General features: G+C 52.3%; 1 protein-coding gene across 4 annotated transcripts in view; it reads left to right on the top strand.

Moving 5' to 3' along the window:
• NACC2 (NACC family member 2) overlaps positions 1-16949 on the top strand; it is a 63705-nt gene that overhangs the window by 30388 nt on the left and 16368 nt on the right. The window contains exons 1-2 of one of the 4 annotated variants that reach the window (XM_071574476.1): positions 3100-3132; positions 11688-12614. In XM_071574476.1, the coding sequence (XP_071430577.1) occupies positions 11750-12614 (865 nt within the window). In that variant the 5' untranslated portion in view covers positions 3100-3132; positions 11688-11749. Of the gene's footprint in view, positions 1-3099; positions 3133-10200; positions 10317-10697; positions 10860-11687; positions 12615-16949 lie in introns of those variants that run through there. The other 3 variants (XM_071574474.1, XM_071574475.1, XM_071574473.1) reach the window with 3 other exon arrangements.

Below are 16949 nucleotides of genomic sequence, written 5' to 3' on the forward strand. Positions count from 1 at the left end.
GGGGCAGAGAGTTCCTGGGGGGTTACCGACACCTCTGCAGAGCATCTTATCCCTGGGGAGGAGGGTGGGGATGGATTAACCCCTTCTGGAGGTAGAAGTCCGGCAGTCCAGTTTTAGCTTTAAACCAGTGACTGGTTTTAGTGTTTATCCTGAACCAGGGTCTGGTTTTAGCCCTATATCTATTTTCTCTCTAAACTGGTACCTGGGTTTAGCCTGGTTTTAGCCCTAAATCAGTGTTGTATCTCTAAACTGGTGCCTGGGTTTAGTGCTGTATCTCTAAACTGGTGACTGGTTTTAGTGGTTTATCTCTAAACTGGTGACTGGTTTTAGCCCTAAATCAATGTTTTATCTCTAAACCACTGACTGGTTTTAGTAGTTCATCTCTAAACCAGTGACTGGTTTTAGTGCTTTATCCCTAAACCAGTGTCTGGTTTTAGCCCTAAATCAGTGTTTTATCTCTAAACCAGTGACTGGTTTTAGTGGTTTATCTCTAAACCACTGATTGGTTTTAGTAGTTCATCTCTAAACCAGTGACTGGTTTTAGTGCTTTATCCCTAAACCAGTGGCTGGTTTTAGCCATAAATCTGTTTTCTCTCTAAACTGGTACCTGGGTTTATCTCTAAACCAGTGCCTGGGTTTAGTGTTGTATCTCTAAACCGGTGACTGGTTTTAGTGGTTTATCCCTAAACTGGTGTCTGGTTTTAGCTCTAAATCAGGGTTTTATCTTTAAACCTGTGACTGGTTTTAGCCCTAAATCAGTGTTTTATTTCTAAACCAGTGACTGGTTTTAGTGGTTTATCCCTAAACCAGTGTCTGGTTTTAGCCCTAAATCTGTTTTCTCTCTAAACTGGTACCTGGGTTTATCTCTAAACCTGTGACTGGTTTTAGCCCTAAATCAGTGTTGTATCTCTAAACTGGTGACTGGTTTTAGTGGTTTATCCCTAAACCAGTGGCTGGTTTAATTGTTTTATCTCTAAACCAGTGACTGGTTTTAGCAGTTTGTCTCTAAACCAGTGACTGCTTTTAGTGTGTTCTCTCTAAGCCAATGCCTGGGTTTATCTCTAAAGCAGCCTCAGAGCTCCAGAAGAGGCAGGTGGTGGTGTCTGGGGGCCCAGCAGTGCCCACAGAGGTGGAACCCCCCAGCTCTGGGGTCCCTGCAGGGGGTGGGAAGGACCAGCCAGGTCGGGAAACCCACGGCTTTTCTTCCCAGTGGGGCTGGGGGAGGGAGAACGAAGCCCCAGGGAACGTGCTTTTCACATTGGAGGTATTTAAATTACAAATTTGGATGAGGAAGATTGTCAGCAGTATTCAAAACAGTGCTTAAATTCTTTTGAAACACTGTCGAGCTGTGCTGTGGCAGTTGAAAAGTTTGGCACACAAGAACTTGGCCCAGAAGTTGCTGCTTGGGTTTTTTTCCTTTAAAACTCAATTCATCTGTATTCAAGTATCCCACACACTTAAGGGAAAAAGCCCCACCAGGCTCACACTGGTTTGTGAGAGAAGCTGGAGAAGTGATTGATCTCTAATATTAGGGGGGTTCTGTCTTGGTTAATCAGCACTAATAAGTATTTATATGTTGAAAAAAAAAGTTCTGTAGTGTTTGTGCCTCCTCATAGAAACAACCAGCAAACTAAACTGGGATTTAACATATTTTGTGATCCACTGGATTATTAATCCAGATGCATTAACTTTCCATGAGCTTTCTTTGATGCTTGATTGGTGTTTGTTGGGGTGGGACCAGCTCAGTGTTTGCAGCATCTTGTGAATATTGGGGAGAAATTTTTACCTCCAGCCTCTGACCCTCCTCTGCTGCATAAGGTTTGGATCTCTGGAAACCCCTCAAATTTAAGGAATATCCATGCTGGGCATCAGCAGGGCCTGCACAGCAGCACAGAACTTGTCACATGTTGGTGTTGGCTCAGAAGATGTAGCTGATCATATAATATATAAATAATATATAAATAAATATATTATATATATCTAAATTAAAATATATCGACCATATATAATTTGTATTATAATATTTCATCTATATAATCATGGAATTATCATCATCTATAGAATACAACATTCATCCAGTGTTGTCTGGGGGTGTTTTTTAGGCTGTGCTACAGAAATAGGCACGTTCTGAAGCTTCGGGCACGATTTGTTGCCTCTGTGGAGGGTTTTGTTGCAGGAGCAGAGGAGGCAGGGATGGAAAGTCAGTGCTGAGGCTCCTGGACTGTCCTGCAGTGCCCTGGGAGCAGGGAACAGTCTGGAGGGTTTTCTCCCAGGAAAGGGGGGAGAGAGGGAATTGTTTGCTGAAGTACAGGCAGTCAATGCAGTGCAGGAAAAATGCAGGTTTTCAGCTTTGCCTCCATCTGCCTGGGGAAAATGGGCATCAGGCTGGAGTGACCACCTCATGGCACCAATTTTAGGTTTTTCAGGGGTTTTGCTTAGTGAGCAAACCCCTCATTTTTGAAGAACCTCCTGGGCAGTCTCACATTTGCTTGTCTAAGCCCAGGAGCACAGAGTTAAATTTCTGCAGTCTGTGTAACCTCCCTTGTCTGCAAGCTTATATTTCCATTAAGGATCAAGCTCAGATGCAATTGTAGCTTTGCTTTATAGACTATTAAAAGTTTAATGTATAAATACCTCCCTTCGCCAGAACTTTTTGGCAGGGTCGTTTTCCAGCCCTGAAATTCCTACAAAAACATGGAGATCCCCTTTGCTGCACAGGCTGGGCTGCCCTTGAAGGGTTAATTATATTATGTCTCTTTTTTTTTTTTTTTTTTAAAGCAGGGAGAATAAGCTGTAGCCAAAAGTAAAAGTCATTAATTTTAAGACAGAGATGTAAGCAAAGTTTCCTTCCCCTCTGCAGGTTGGTCAGGGTAGGCTATGCAGTAATTGAAAAGTAAAGGCAATTGAATTACAGGCTCCTGTCCAAACCGAGTGCGATTTCTTCTTCTTCTTCTTCTTTTTTTTTTTTTTTTTTTTTTTACAACCTCCATTGCATCAGAACTAGGCAGTATTCCTGATGTTCTCATGTGTGTTAATGCTGACTCACAGACTAACTTGCACAAGAAAAAAACACACAGGCAGCTCCACCATACTAGGTAATGAGCTCCAGCAAGAAGCGGCGGCTGATGTTTTGTAAGCTTTTTTTAATTGACCTTTGCAGATATTTACTTTTATTTTCGAAAGCTTTCTGTTCCGTAGTGGCACGTTGGTAGGACTGAGTCATGCATGTTATATATTGCCTGCTCTGCTGTTGTGCACTAGGAGTGAGGAGAATAGGATTCAGCATGGCACTTGTCTTTCTGGTGTGTTACGGATGGGAATTAGTGCTGTGCTGGGATGCTGCGGGCAGGGTGATGGGGTGCTGTTTGCTTTCTGGTGCCTGCAACTTACTCGGGGTCTTGAGTTTTTATTAGATGGCAAAATCTTCCATTCTGCAGGATAATTGTTGTTTTTTTTTAATCCAGGTCTCTCCCTTTCTCTTCTCCTTGCAGCAAAAAAAAATTAAAATGTTGCATTTTCTATTTTTGCCTCTCCTTGGTTTGAGAGGCTCTTAAAATCAGTGATAGAGAAGGGGGAAAAAAACTAATGAAATAATAATGGCAGTACCACACTTTGCCTTGGCTGAATGACGGCACTCTCAGAGGCTGCCGGGTGGGTGACCTCGAGGAGCCGCGGCGTGCCCGGGTGCCGGTGACTCACCTTGCAGCAGGACAGAGCTGGGGCTGGGGCTGTGCCAGGCTGTGCCAGGGGCCCTGGGGACACAGCCCTGGGGCTGTGCTGGGGTCCTGGGGACACAGCCCTGGGGCTGTGCTGGGGTCCTGGGGACACACCCCTGGGGGCTGTGCTGGGGTCCTGGGGAGAGACCCCTTGGGGCTGTGCTGGGGTCCTGGGGACACAGCCCTGGGTCTGTGCTGGGGTCCTGGGGAGAGACCCCTTGGGGCTGTGCTGGGGTCCTGGGGACACAGCCCTGGGGCTGTGCTGGGGTCCTGGGGACACAGCCCTGGGGCTGTGCTGGGGTCCTGGGGAGAGACCCCTTGGGGCTGTGCTGGGGTCCTGGGGACAGAGCCCTGGGGCTGTGCTGGGGTCCTGGGGACACAGCCCTGGGGGCTTTGCTGGGGTCCTGGGGACACAGCCCTGGGGTCTGTGCTGGGGTCCTGGGAACACAGCCCTGGGGCTGTGCTGGAGTCCTGGGGACACAGCCCTGGGGTCTGTGCTGGGGTCCTGGGGAGAGACCCCTTGGGGCTGTGCTGGGGTCCTGGAGACAGAGCCCTGGGGCTGTGCTGGGGTCCTGGGGAGAGACCCCCTGGGGCTGTGCTGGGGTCCTGGGGACACACCCCTGGGGGCTGTGCTTGGGTCTGTAGGGATGCTTGGCATTATGCCAGGGTGTCCATGGAGAGACCAGACCCCAGGGCTGTGCTGGAGTTCCTGGAGCTGTGCTGGGGTTTCCAGGGAGAGGCCCTGCAGCTGTGCTGGGGTCCCTGGGGACAGACCCCTCAGGGGCAGGGCTGGGGTCGCCAAGGAGAGGTGCTTGGGATTATGCCAGGGTGTCCATGGAGAGACCCCAGGGCTGTGTCAGGGTCTCCAGGGAGGGATACTTGGTGTTATCCTTGGGGTCTCCAGGAAAAGACCCGAGGGCTGAGCTGGAGTTCCTGGGACTGTGCTGGGGTCTCCAGGGAGAGATCCTGCAGCTGTGCTGGGGTCCCTGGGAGGAGGTGCTGGACCTGTGCTGGGGTTCCTGGGGCTGTGCCGGGGTCCCCAGGGAGAGGTGCTTGGCACCGTACAGGGGTCCCCAAGGAGAGACCCCAGGGCTGTGCCAAGGTCCCTGGTCAAAGCCCTCCAGGCTGTGCCAAGGTCCCCAAGCTGAGTGCCCATCACCCCATCCCAGGCTGCCCTGGCAGTGGGGCCACACACCCCTCCTGATCTGCACCACCAGCATTAATCCAACTCCCTTTTCCATCTTTTCCCCCATCCCCTGCCCGAGCCTCCAGGTCTGTCCTCTCTGTGTGAACTTCCGAGGCCAGCGAGGCTCCTGCTGCTTGTCTGCTGCGTGGGGGCTGCTGTGTGTGACTGAGGAATATTTGCAAATTCACTTTGGGCTCTTAATAAGGCAGAAATAATCTCCTTTTTCCCCCCATTGCCACTGGCTGCTACACTAAAAATAGGGGCCGCTTGCCACTTGCAGCATTTCAGCAATAAACACTTTGGAGCTGCAGCTCCCGGTGCTGCAGGAGAGCAGCCTCTCTAGCACTGCCATTTGATTGCTGAACTTAACCTTGTTTTGCTCTGTGCAGGCATCCACAGCATTCCCAGGCCCCCTCCCTTCCCCTCCTGGATTTGCTCACCCTGAAGGGGGGGAATGTTCAGGTTTTGGGGTGGGGGGTGCAAAGGCTTTTTTGGCTTTTTGGCTTCTTGGCTCCCTGACACAGCAACTGGCAGTGCAGGGAGGGGGATGCACAGTCTAGACCTGAAGTGCATTTTATTTGACTCAATTTAACTCTTTATTTTATTTGACTCAATTTAACTCTTTATTTTATTTAACTGGTTTATTTAAGGCATTACAGCAGCTCCTGGCTCAGGGAATGGTACTTGGCCACTGAGTTTGCAGTGAGTTGTTGTGTATTTTCCCTTGGGTTTATGTAAAAGTGCATTTCCTTTGCATTAAAAGGGTGGAAATAACCCCAAATTCTGCACTGAGGGCAGGGCAGGTGGCACCCTGTGCTTCAGGGTGGGGAGGACTGGGTGCCCCTGCCAGCCCCAAATCCAAGGGTGGGATTTTCCCCCCTCTCTCCTCATTTACAGAAGAAAGAGAAGTTTCCTTTGACCCTTTGGGGCCTGCAAGGGCAGGACTTTTCAGCTCTTTTCTTTGGAGGGGCTTTGGCTGGGGGGGGTGAAAGCCTTTGTGTCCCACCCCCAGAGGGTCCCTGTCCCTTTGTCCCTGCCCCAGCTGCTGCCCAGAGCACCTTCCTGCAGGAACTTGGGGGACATTTGGGGCTTTGCAGGGGCTGATTCACCACTGAGGCTCTTTGTATGTTGTTTGGCTAAGAAAAAAGACAATTTAAATACATTATCTAATTATTTCTGATTACTCCTGGGGGAGATCTGATGGCAGCATCTTCTTCTAGGTCGGTGCTTTTTGCCTTTGTTGCTGTCGCCTCATCCCAACCTTTTGGGCCTCAGAGCAGGGAATTAGTTTGGAAAAGAGCAAACCTGCTTTTCTTGCCCCAAAGCAGATGAACGGAGAGGCTGAGAATTCCCAAACTCTCCTGGAAGTTGTCTCAAATAACGGCTGCATTTTTTATGAACATCTTGTGACAAAGGCTGTGACTTTACAAAAGCCAGGCAGAGATGTACAAATTGTCCTGCTGTATCCAAGAGCTGGGAAAAGAGGCTGCCATCAGAAAACAGAGGGATGTTTTGCTTGAATGGTCACATATGTCAGATAATCAAAGCAGGAGGTGTTTGGCTGGTTTTAATCCACTTTGGTCCAAGTTTTCCCATTTGGAAGTGTCCAGTTGATGGTCTGTCACCTGTAGGACTTGGCAGCCCAAAGGGAACTGGATTTTTTTTTGGATGTTGGTGGTGCTGAGGGCTCCTCCTGCACCTTGGGGCTCAGCTCAGCTCTGGAGATGAGATTGGAAAAATACCGTCTACGTCTGGAATTGCAAAGGTCATTTTCTCTGCAGAGCAGCTCTTGCCATGTCAGATGGGCTGAAGCCATTTCAAAGCCTTCAAAGGTCCCTTAGTGCTTTGTTTAAAACAAAAAACTCCTATTTAATAGAAGATTTTTCTAAGTTAGACATTATGAAGTGTTACTGCTTTTGCTGTCTAGTCACAGTAATATTTCATTGCTGTTGTTTCTAGAAAATGGGAGGTTTGGTCATGACCAGGTTCTTCTTGGATTTCAAGACTTCTTTTATTTCTTGGATTTTGGAGAGATTTGGGGTTGTTGGTGGGTTTGAGTTTGGCTTTTTGGATTTTTTTTTATTGTATTCTGGTCATAAAAAGGCAGAGGGAAGAGGAAGAAACAGAATTCCAGCAGTCCTGGCTGGCAGTTTGTTGGAGTGGTTTGGGCTTTTGCAGCTTGGCTTGTGTTCCTCAGTGCTCTTTCTAGACCAAACACTGTTCCCTTTCTCACCATTTCCCTCAGAGCCATATTTTGGGAGGACCACTTGTGTGTGGAACATCTTGGTTCCGGCTCTGATTTCTCCTGAGAAGTTGTCCATGAGATCTGCCAAGGATTTGGGAGGCTGGGGCACTCTGGTGCTTCTCTCTGGCTTAAATATACCCTAAACCAACTCAAATTTGGTGGGTTTGGGGAGACATGGGTTGCCCCTGGTGTGCCTGGGTTGTTTATGGAGCAAATTCTAATTAATAATTAATATCTATTTTAAGTTGGCCTGTTCTGAACTACCAAGCTGTCCTTGGCTCATCCCACACATCCTGCCCTGCTGGGTCCAAGGATGTCCCATCCAGAGCCTCCCTGGTTTATCCTCCAGCTCAAAGGGAGCTCCTTCTGGAAGAAAAGAGAAGATCCTTCTCCACCCATGGTCTGCCATCACCATGGGTGAGGCTTCCCCCAGCTGCCTGAGCAGTGAAGTTTGGTCTGTTTTTCTCAGTAATTCTCAGAAATCCAGAGTGGTTCTGTGTTTCCCATCCCTTTTCCAGCAGAGATGAGTGGTGGGATGCTTGGAAGAGGTTTTGGGCTCTCAGCTTGGCTGCTGAGGGATCATCTCTGACCTCCTCACAAGGTGTCACCTCAGTCCCCTCTGGGTGCCTTTGGCTCCTCATCAGAGGTCCCAGCAGAGATCCCAGTGACCTGCCATGGGCTCATGGAGCATTCCCAGTGCTCTGGGAGGGAGTGATGTGGCTCTGGGAGGCTGCAGGTCCCATGGGATGCAGAGCAGCAGTGCTGGTGGGTTTATGGAAGTGGAGGGGAGAGCAGCCAGCCCTGGTTTGCTGCTCTGGAGTTGAACTTAATGCACCAAACTCAGCTTGGCTGTGGAACTGGGGATCTGAGCAGGATCAGGGGGGAAGGGTCACACCAGAGCATGCCCAGCCCTGGTCTCCCTGCAGTTGTCCTGCACTAAGGATGGGTTCACCTCCCTCCTCTGACATTTGAACTGTGTGTGACCATCTGAGCAGAGCAACTGAACCAAATCCGAGACCAGGGGCAGGACTAAAAACACCCTGGGCAAGGGAGAAGGAAGCAAAGGGAGGCCCCACCCTCTTTCCCAGAAAAAAGCACCAAACATGCTCAATAAATGCGAAGGTAATTTAAAATCTGAATCCAGGAGACAATGTGACTGGGATTTCATTACTTAAGCAAATGGATTTGCTTTTAGTGGATTCAGCCACAGACTGAAAGAAGCTTTCCCCAAGGGGTAAACATTTTTCCTGCATTTGAAAGGCTTTCTTGTATTGGGGAGGGGCTGGGGGGGGCAGGACTGTGGCTGCCCAAGGAGCACCTTTATTTGGGGCAGATTTGGGCATTCCCAGAGCTCTGCTTTTGGGTGGCTGGTTTTGGGGAGCTCTTGGGGTGGGGTACTGGAACAGAGGGGGTGCTGGGGCAGGGGGGATGCTGGGGCAGGTGGGTTGCTGGGGCAGGTGGGGTGCTGGGGTAGGTGGGGTGCTGGGGCAGGTGGGATGCTGGGGTAGGTGGGGTGCTGGGGCAGGTGGGGTGCTGGGGCATTTGGGATGCTGGGGAAGGTGGGGTGCTGGGGCAGGGGGGATGCTGGGGCAGGGGGGATGCTGAGGCAGGTGGGGTGGTGGGACAGGTGGTGTGCTGGGGCAGGGGGGATGCTGGGGCAGAGGGGGTGCTGGGTCAGGTGGGATGCTGGGACAGGTGGGGTGCTGGGGCAGGGGGGATGCTGGGGTAGGTGGGGTGCTGGGGCAGGTGGGATGCTGGGGCAGGTGGGATGGTGGGGCATTTGGGATGCTGGGGCAGGTGGGGTGCTGGGGCAGGTGGGATGGTGGGGCATTTGGGATGCTGGGGCAGGTGGGGTGCTGGGGCAGGTGGAGTTCTGGGGCAGGGGGGATGCTGGGGCAGGTGGGATGCTGAGGCAGGTGGGGTGCTGGGGCAGGGGGGATGCTGGGGCAGGTGGGGTGCTGGGGCAGGTGGGATGCTGGGGCAGGGGGTTGGTGGGACAGGTGGAGTGCTGGGGCAGGGGGGATGCTGGGGCAGAGGGGGTGCTGGGGCAGGTGGGGTGCTGGGGCATTTGGGATGCTGGGGAAGGTGGGGTGCTGGGGCAGGTGGGATGCTGGGGTAGGTGGGATGCTGGGGCAGGTGGGGTGCTGGGGCAGGGGGGATGCTGGGGCAGGTGGAGTGCTGGGGCAGGTGGGGTGCTGGGACAGGTGGTTGCTGGGGCAGGTGGTTGCTGGGACAGGTGGGGTGCTGGCACGGGGGGCAGGATGCAGGGGGTGCTGGGAAGGAATTCAGGGGATGCTGGGCAGGATACAGGGGATATCGGGGGAGATGCAAGGGGATACAGGGGACATGCTACGGATGTTGGGGGATGCTGGAGCGATGCAGGAGAGTGATGGGTGGATGCAGAGGTGATTCAGGAGGATGCTGAGGAGATGCAGGACGATGCTGGGGAAATGCAGGAGGATGCTGAGGATACAGAGGCTGCAGAGGAGGATGCTGAGGATACAGAGGCTGCAGAGGGGATGCAAGAGGATGCTGAGAGTGCAGAGGATGCTCGGGAGATGCTGGGGGTACAGGAGGAAGCTGGGGGGGTGCAGGGGATGCTCCCCACCCCTGCTCCCTGCCTTCCTCCGGCCGCAGGAGTTAACCAGCAGCAGTGCCAGCTCTGCAGACTGTTTGGAATAGTTTAAATGCTTTGACACTCTGGATGTACTAGATGGCAGGGGAGGCAGTTTACAGCGTAATTCATATGCAAAACTGCACTATAAATTTAAAACCTGTCTCAGTTGCCGTGGCACCACTAAGCATTTCATCAGCATACAGTACAGTATTTCTGCCATCTTTGTTTGCATTGCAGTGACTCATCAAAAGTCTGTCTTGTACCAACACTGAGAGCATTCCTCTGGCACTGATATTTCTCTGTTTTTAAAGCTTCGGTTTGAAACTGGCATTTACTTCAGGTCCCTAATCAAAGGGCTCTATTCATTGCAGAGAGCAGCCTGAATGTTAATCTGCATCCGGCCTATTCATTTGGATGCTGTGCGCTGCCGGGGAGATTTGACTTGGTAAAAGCTTCAGCTCCAGCAGATACAAACCCGGGGCTTGATACTCTGTTTTATTTCCCCCTCCGATCGGGGGACTCGGAGCCCCTCGGCGAGCGGAGCTGCTCAAGGTACGTTCGCTCCCAGCCGGCCGAAGGCACCGGGAACTTCCTCGCTTGGAAGGATATTTTTTTAACCATGCAGATACAATTAAATTGGCTCCGAGTGTGTTCCCTTTTCTTCCTGTTACCCCGTGGCCTTGCAGATAGGACTTTTTTTTTTTCCTTTTTACCCAGCAATGGGAACAGAGCAGCTCTTTGTGGGTTATTATTTTCTGTGCAGGGATTTTTTTTTGTTTAATCTTTCGTAGATAAACTAATTTTTTTCCCCGTTTTTTGAAAAATATCGGTCTTCCGAGCTTCCAGTACTAGTTAACCTTAGTTTTGCTTCAGTAGTATTGAAGGCAGACAGGATTTTAACCCTGCTGGACTCTTGGGGGAGGGAGGACGGGGGGGTTTGGGCTCCGTGCCGGTGGATCCGCAGTGATTTGCTCCGCTGGAGTTTGGGAGCTGGGGCTGCGCTGGCTTTACCTGCTGCGGGTCTGCACGAGGTGCCTTCCAACGCCAGGCTCTTTGGGGGGCTCTGAAAGCAGGAATTGTGCCCGTGGCCACAAGGTACAGCTGGCCCTGGAGAGCTCCGCGCTGGCTGCGGAGCCGGAGAATCCAGCGCGGGGTGCTCGGAGGGTCCGCGGTCCCGGGGTTGGGGGTCCGGGGGGCTCTGCCCGCAGCAGGGGCTGGGCTGGGGCTGCCCCTGCCCCACTTTGCCTTTAGGGAGGGGAAATAAGAAGCCAACTTGGTCGGCGGGCTCGCTGCAGTACTTGGTTTGTTTTATTGGGGCTCAAATATCTGGCTTAATTTGGAGCTAAGCCTGGTTTTGTTGGAGGATAAATGTGTTGAGAAGGGGTTTAACTGTTGAAATGCTCCCTCTTTCTGGTGCAAATGGGAAGATTGCTTTTCAAAGTGCTTTTTCCTGGGAGCTGTCGCTCTGGCAGAATCCTGCATTTATTTCGGGCAGAATGGCACATTGTTTTATAAATATCTTTTCTGTAGTTTCAACAGAGCTGCTGGTTGTTGTGTTTCTTATATAATGCTGCCGAGATCTGTCTGACTGTCCTTCCTTTGCTTTACTGTTCTCTCCCATTATCGTTCAGATTTTCCTGCATAAAGTAAAAACCCCCCGGGGAACAAATCACTGGTGCTTGTTTAAACAGACCACAACTTGAAGGCAATACTTGCATTTTGTGGAGTATTCTTGGAATAGCGTTTCCAGCGTTGGTTGAGAACACTGATAAGTAATTTTTACAAGCGGTTGCTGTTCCGCATCGGCTCCCAGAGCTCGGCTTGGAGCCTTTGATGTCGGCTGAGGTGGGTTCCTGTGCTTTGCCTGCTTTGGTGAACTGTCTCAAAACGCCTTTCCTCTCTCCCTGCCTTTCCCTTTTTCAGATGTGCCCTACTTTGAATATTCCTGCATTGAATGTCTGAGGAGTTCCAGCCGATCCTGAGCCATGTCGCAGATGTTGCACATAGAGATTCCCAACTTTGGGAACACCGTTCTGGGCTGCCTGAACGAGCAGCGGCTGCTGGGGCTCTACTGCGATGTCTCCATCGTGGTGAAGGGCCAAGCCTTCAAGGCTCACCGGGCTGTCCTCGCCGCCAGCAGCCTCTACTTCCGAGACTTGTTCAGTGGGAACAGCAAAAACGCCTTTGAGCTGCCGGGCACCGTCCCCCCCGCTTGCTTCCAGCAGATCCTCTCCTTCTGCTACACCGGGAAGCTGACCATGGCGGCCAGCGAGCAGCTGGTGGTGATGTACACGGCGGGCTTCCTGCAGATCCAGCACATCGTGGAGAAAGGCACGGACTTGATGTTCAAGGTCAGCTCCCCACACTGTGACTCTCAGACCACCATGATTGAAGACCCCAGCTCGGAGCCGCAGAGCCCCTGCAACCAGCTGCAGTCGGCCTCGGCGCCCTACGTCATGTCCCCCTCCATGCCCATCCCGCTGCTCACGCGCGTCAAACACGAGAACATGGAGCTGCAGGCGGCCGCGCTGCCCGGCCTGCCCGGGAAGCGGCCCCTGGAACCCGGTGCCCGGGACGGGGCCGGAGGTGGTGGCACCAACACGGGGCCCCTGAAGCTCTCCCGCGTGTCCTACTACGGGATGCCCAACCTGGCCACGCTGATCCCCAACGTGCAGCAGGTGCAGTACTCGCAGGGGGAGCGGACGAGCCCCGGCGCCAGCAGCATCCCCACCACCGACAGCCCCACCTCCTACCACAACGAGGAGGATGAGGAGGACGACGAGGCGTACGACACCATGGTGGAGGAGCAGTACGGGCAGATGTACATCAAGTCCTCTGGAGGCTACTCTGGTAAATGGGCGTCTCTGTCCTTGGGTTTGCTCCCCTTCAGTCATTGCTTGGTCCTGCTCAGGCCACCACGGGTCATTTTGGGTTGTGTCTTTGCGGGGTTCATCGGTTGATTTTTGTATCATGGTGCAGGAAAGGATGCACATGGTGGGCTTGATGCTGGTGCCCAGGTGTGGCATGGGCATGTGCCTCCATGCCATTGCTCATGGGCTGTGTCTCCAGCTGGGAGACTCTTTAGATGAGAGGCTGCATCATCCACCATGGTCACATCATCCACCATGGGCAGCTTAGCCCTTCACTTTTTGGCTGAGGTTGCCAACAAGGAGCCTGGTGGTTGCGTGAGCCCTGTGGTGGTGACACCCATCCCAAGGTGGTGGCTGAGCTGTGGGTCATCCAAGAGGGGTGGTCATCTGAGATGGGTGGTCATCCAAGGTGGGTGGTCATCCATGGGAAGGGAAGCATCTGCCTTTGGTGACCCAGTGAGGGCTGGGTGGTTATTTTGGGAATTCATCTTCAACGAGGTGCCAGGCACATCCCCTCTGTCCTGGCTTTTTAAGTCATTTTTTAAACTGTGATGAACATGTGACATTTGGAAGAAAGGAGAAAAACACCAGCTAAGTCACTTTCATAGATGTTATTTAGGAATATCTGCAAAAAGAAGAAAAGAAGGACTTTTCTCCCCAAGTGTCCCCCTCTCCTTTGCCAGCCTTGCCCCACACGTCACTGTAGGAAAGGGAAGAGGAGTTTGAAGAGGTTTGATGGTTTTTTGTTTCAACACTAGAAACAGAATTAAGTAAAATCCCTCTCTTACCTTCCAGAACCCATGGTTAGGGGATGGTGGTGCAAATCCCTGGGTGGGCCTGAGACAGGAGGTGGCTGCATTTTGGTGATGCTCATCCTGGAGCTGCTGCTCAGCCCCAAGGTGGGCACAGAGGCACAAGAGGCCTCTTTCCTCTCAATCCTTGGACAAACACCCCCTTTCCTGGGCACCTTACAGGGCTCAGACCCTCCTGAGGAGCAGGGACAGGTGAGGGTACAGAGCCAGGGGCTCAGGACCAGAGTGGGAGGTGCCTGCCAGGCCCTGGTGCATCATCCTGCCTGGATGGAGCTGGCAGCATCCCACATGGAAGCTCAGCCTCACAGTGGCCTCCCTGTTGGAGCTGCAGGTGTTTGTGGCAGCAGCTTTGATGTGTGGGTGCTCCCTGGGGAGGGACATCCTCCCACTGGCTCTGGCCACACGTGGCATCCGCTCGCCTGGAGTCACCTCCCCTGCTCTGGATCCTGGAATTGCTGGGCTGATGTTGCAAGTATTTGACTCTGCTTTGGTCATGAGCTGGTGTTGGGAAGCTTTCCTCAAAGCAGTTTGATTTTAGTCTTAACCAAGGAACAAAATTTGGAAAATGCAATTTCTGTTACCTAAAGCCAGGCTTCCCTAGTACTGAGAACAGGCTCACCCCACACACTGTCCTATCCCATCCCATCCCATCCCATCCCATCCCATCCCATCCCATCCCATCCCATCCCATCCCATCCCATCCCATCCCACCCCAACCCATCCCATCCCATCCCACCCCATCCCACCCCATCCCACCCCATCCCATCCCATCCCACTCCATCCCACCCCATCCCACCCCACCCCATCCCATCCCACCCCATCCCACCCCATCCCACCCCATCCCACCCCACCCCATCCCACCCCATCCCACCCCATCCCATCCCATCCCATCCCATCCCATCCCATCCCATCCCATCCCATCCCATCCCATCCCATCCCATCCCATCCCATCCCAAGCAACAGGAACTCAGTGTCCCCTTGGCATGTCCCCCTGCCAGACAGCCAGCAGATAAGCCATATTTGCCAAGTTTTTCTACCAAGCCATGTGGAAAAGAGGGAAAGCATGCAGGGAGCTGGGTGACTGTCTTATTATTACAAATATTTGTGAGAAAAGTGGACAAGCAGTCGTAGAACATGAGCCTCAAAAGCCTGAGTGCTCTCCCAGTGGCTGGGATGGGGTGGGAGAGATGTGGGATCAGGGCTGGGAACAAGGTCAGGGTCTCCTCTGTGGCTGCTGTTACAGAAACTGGGCTGTTTCCTGCCCTCTTGGTTTGGTTTGGTTTGGTTTGGTTTGGCTTTGCTGCAGAGCCGGTGGGGAGGGATGTGGGTTCCCCTCCGGCGCTGGGCTCACGGTATTCCTCGGAGCAGTGGGATCATGCCCTTGGACAGGGTGTTTTCCATCCCTTCATGCAGGAACAGAACCAAATCCATGCAGAAGGTGAGGCAGGACCAGGACAGTGCAGGCAGAGCTCTGAGGGGGTCCCTAATCCTTGCAGGACGGGAGTCATCCCACTCGGAAAAGCGAAAATCCGAGCGGCTTTCCCGGTGCCGCTGGAGGTGCTGCAGCCATCCAGCCCTCCTGCCAGAGCCAGGCATCCCACAGCCAAGTTTTCCTGCTTGTTTTCTGTAAGGAGAAGACCTGAACCATGTTGTGATGCCGAGGCAGGGAGGAGACAGGTTGGAAGGCTCCAATATCCCACTTTTCTGCTCAAATTCCTCTTCTGCACCAGCACATTTGCAGGGAGTTTCCTGTTTTAAAGAAGCCAGCTGCAGTATCAGGAAAAGAGGGCACACAAGGAAGAGATGACAAAAATCAAACCTAAGCTGTTCCATTATGGTTTGGACTTGCAGAGCTAACTGTGCTTTAATTACTGGGGATAAACCGTCCCCTCCAAAGGTGCGGAATAACGAGCCCGTGAGATGGAGGAGGGGAGGCAGCTAATCCTGCTCCTGGCGTGTCGGTCCCACAGCCTCCCCAAGGCCTGGGGGAGGGGGCAGCCCTGCCAAACAGCCATTGCCAAGGTTTCCAGGAGCCCTGTTTGTGCAAACAAACACAAAGCCAAAGAGGAGAGCAGCAGATGAAGCCCTGAATTTCAGAGTTAGTTGAGGGTTGGTTTTTCTTTCCTCCTTTTTCTCAGCTTTTTCCTTCTCCAGCTGAAGTGTGGACTGGAGAGTGTGTGGTGGGACACTGGTGGGTGATGCTCTTTGCTTGCCTTGAGTATCACCCACCATCCCTGGCAGGGCCATCGATCCTCTTCTTGCCCCAAGTCTGGGGGGATTTATTTATTTTTCTTCACCCTTTCTGCAGTCAGAACCATTCTGCATCTCCAAAACTGGCTCAGAGGCACATCTCCAAATCATAGAGTCATTTAGGTGGGAAAGGACCTCCAGCATTACCAAGTCCAACTTTTGAGCAAAATCCATCTTGTCAACCAGACCAGAGCTCTGAGTGCCACGTGCAGTTGTTTTGTGAACACTTTCACTGTGGTGACTCCACCACCTCCCTGGGCAGCCCCTTCCAGTGCTTGGCCACTCTTTCCATGAAGAAATTCTTCCTAATGTCCAACCTGAATCTCCTCTGGGGCAGCTTGAGGCCATTTTCTCTTGTCCTGCTGCTTGTTACGTGGGAGAAGAGCCTGATCCCACCTTACTCCAACCTCCTTCCAGGTAGTTGGGATCTGAAAGACCAGGAGCAGATCATCCTCTTGGCCAAGGGTTTGGTGGTAGAAGAGGGAGTGAGGAGTTCAGTGATGTCCCTCCTGCAGTGGTGGCACCACTGTGAGGGACCAGCACAACTGCTGGATCTGTGAAAGGAGCAGCAGATGAAGGAAAGAACAAGCCCAGGATTAAACCCAGGCTGATGGGAGGGCCAGGCTCAGGGGTTGGCAGGCAGGGGGGCAGCTTGCAGAGGGGTGTAGGAAAAGGTGGCTGAGCTCCCACTGTCCCTTGGCCACGTTCAGGACGGGAGCACTGCGGTAAAATGGCTCCTCCATCCATAAGTAGGTCTGGTGGTGGAGAACATGTGGGCCTTGAGGACACGAGCGAGACTTAATGAGGTTTCCAGCATCTGATCTGAGGAATGCACAACTCCAGAAAATATTAAACAAAAGCAAAGTATTTTTATCCCTGTTAATTACAGCGTCGTGGGCCTGAGCTGAAGTGGGTTTGAGCAGGACTTGCAGATGCTCGGCGTTTTTCTGCACTCAGCCACGTTGTTGTCAGTCAGCTCCCTGCTTAGCAGATGCAGTTAATTGAATTTTGACAGGCACAAGTGAAGTTGTGGAGGGTCCCTCCTCCTCCCCTGCTCCTGCTGCACCGGTTTGCAGGGCAGAGGGAAAATCTTTATGCAGCAAATGGCTGGAATGTAAAGGCTGGACTTGAAAGTTGTGAAACCCTGAACTGACAAGAGCACACTTCATTAAAAATTCATCTAAAATAGCCATTATAGAATAGTTGTGGTAATTAGCTGAGAGAATAGTTTTCTCTCCTGGCCTCTGATTCCT

Source organism: Pithys albifrons, chromosome 20 (genome assembly GCF_047495875.1).
Source record: "Pithys albifrons albifrons isolate INPA30051 chromosome 20, PitAlb_v1, whole genome shotgun sequence".
Lineage (NCBI taxonomy): Eukaryota > Metazoa > Chordata > Aves > Passeriformes > Thamnophilidae > Pithys > Pithys albifrons.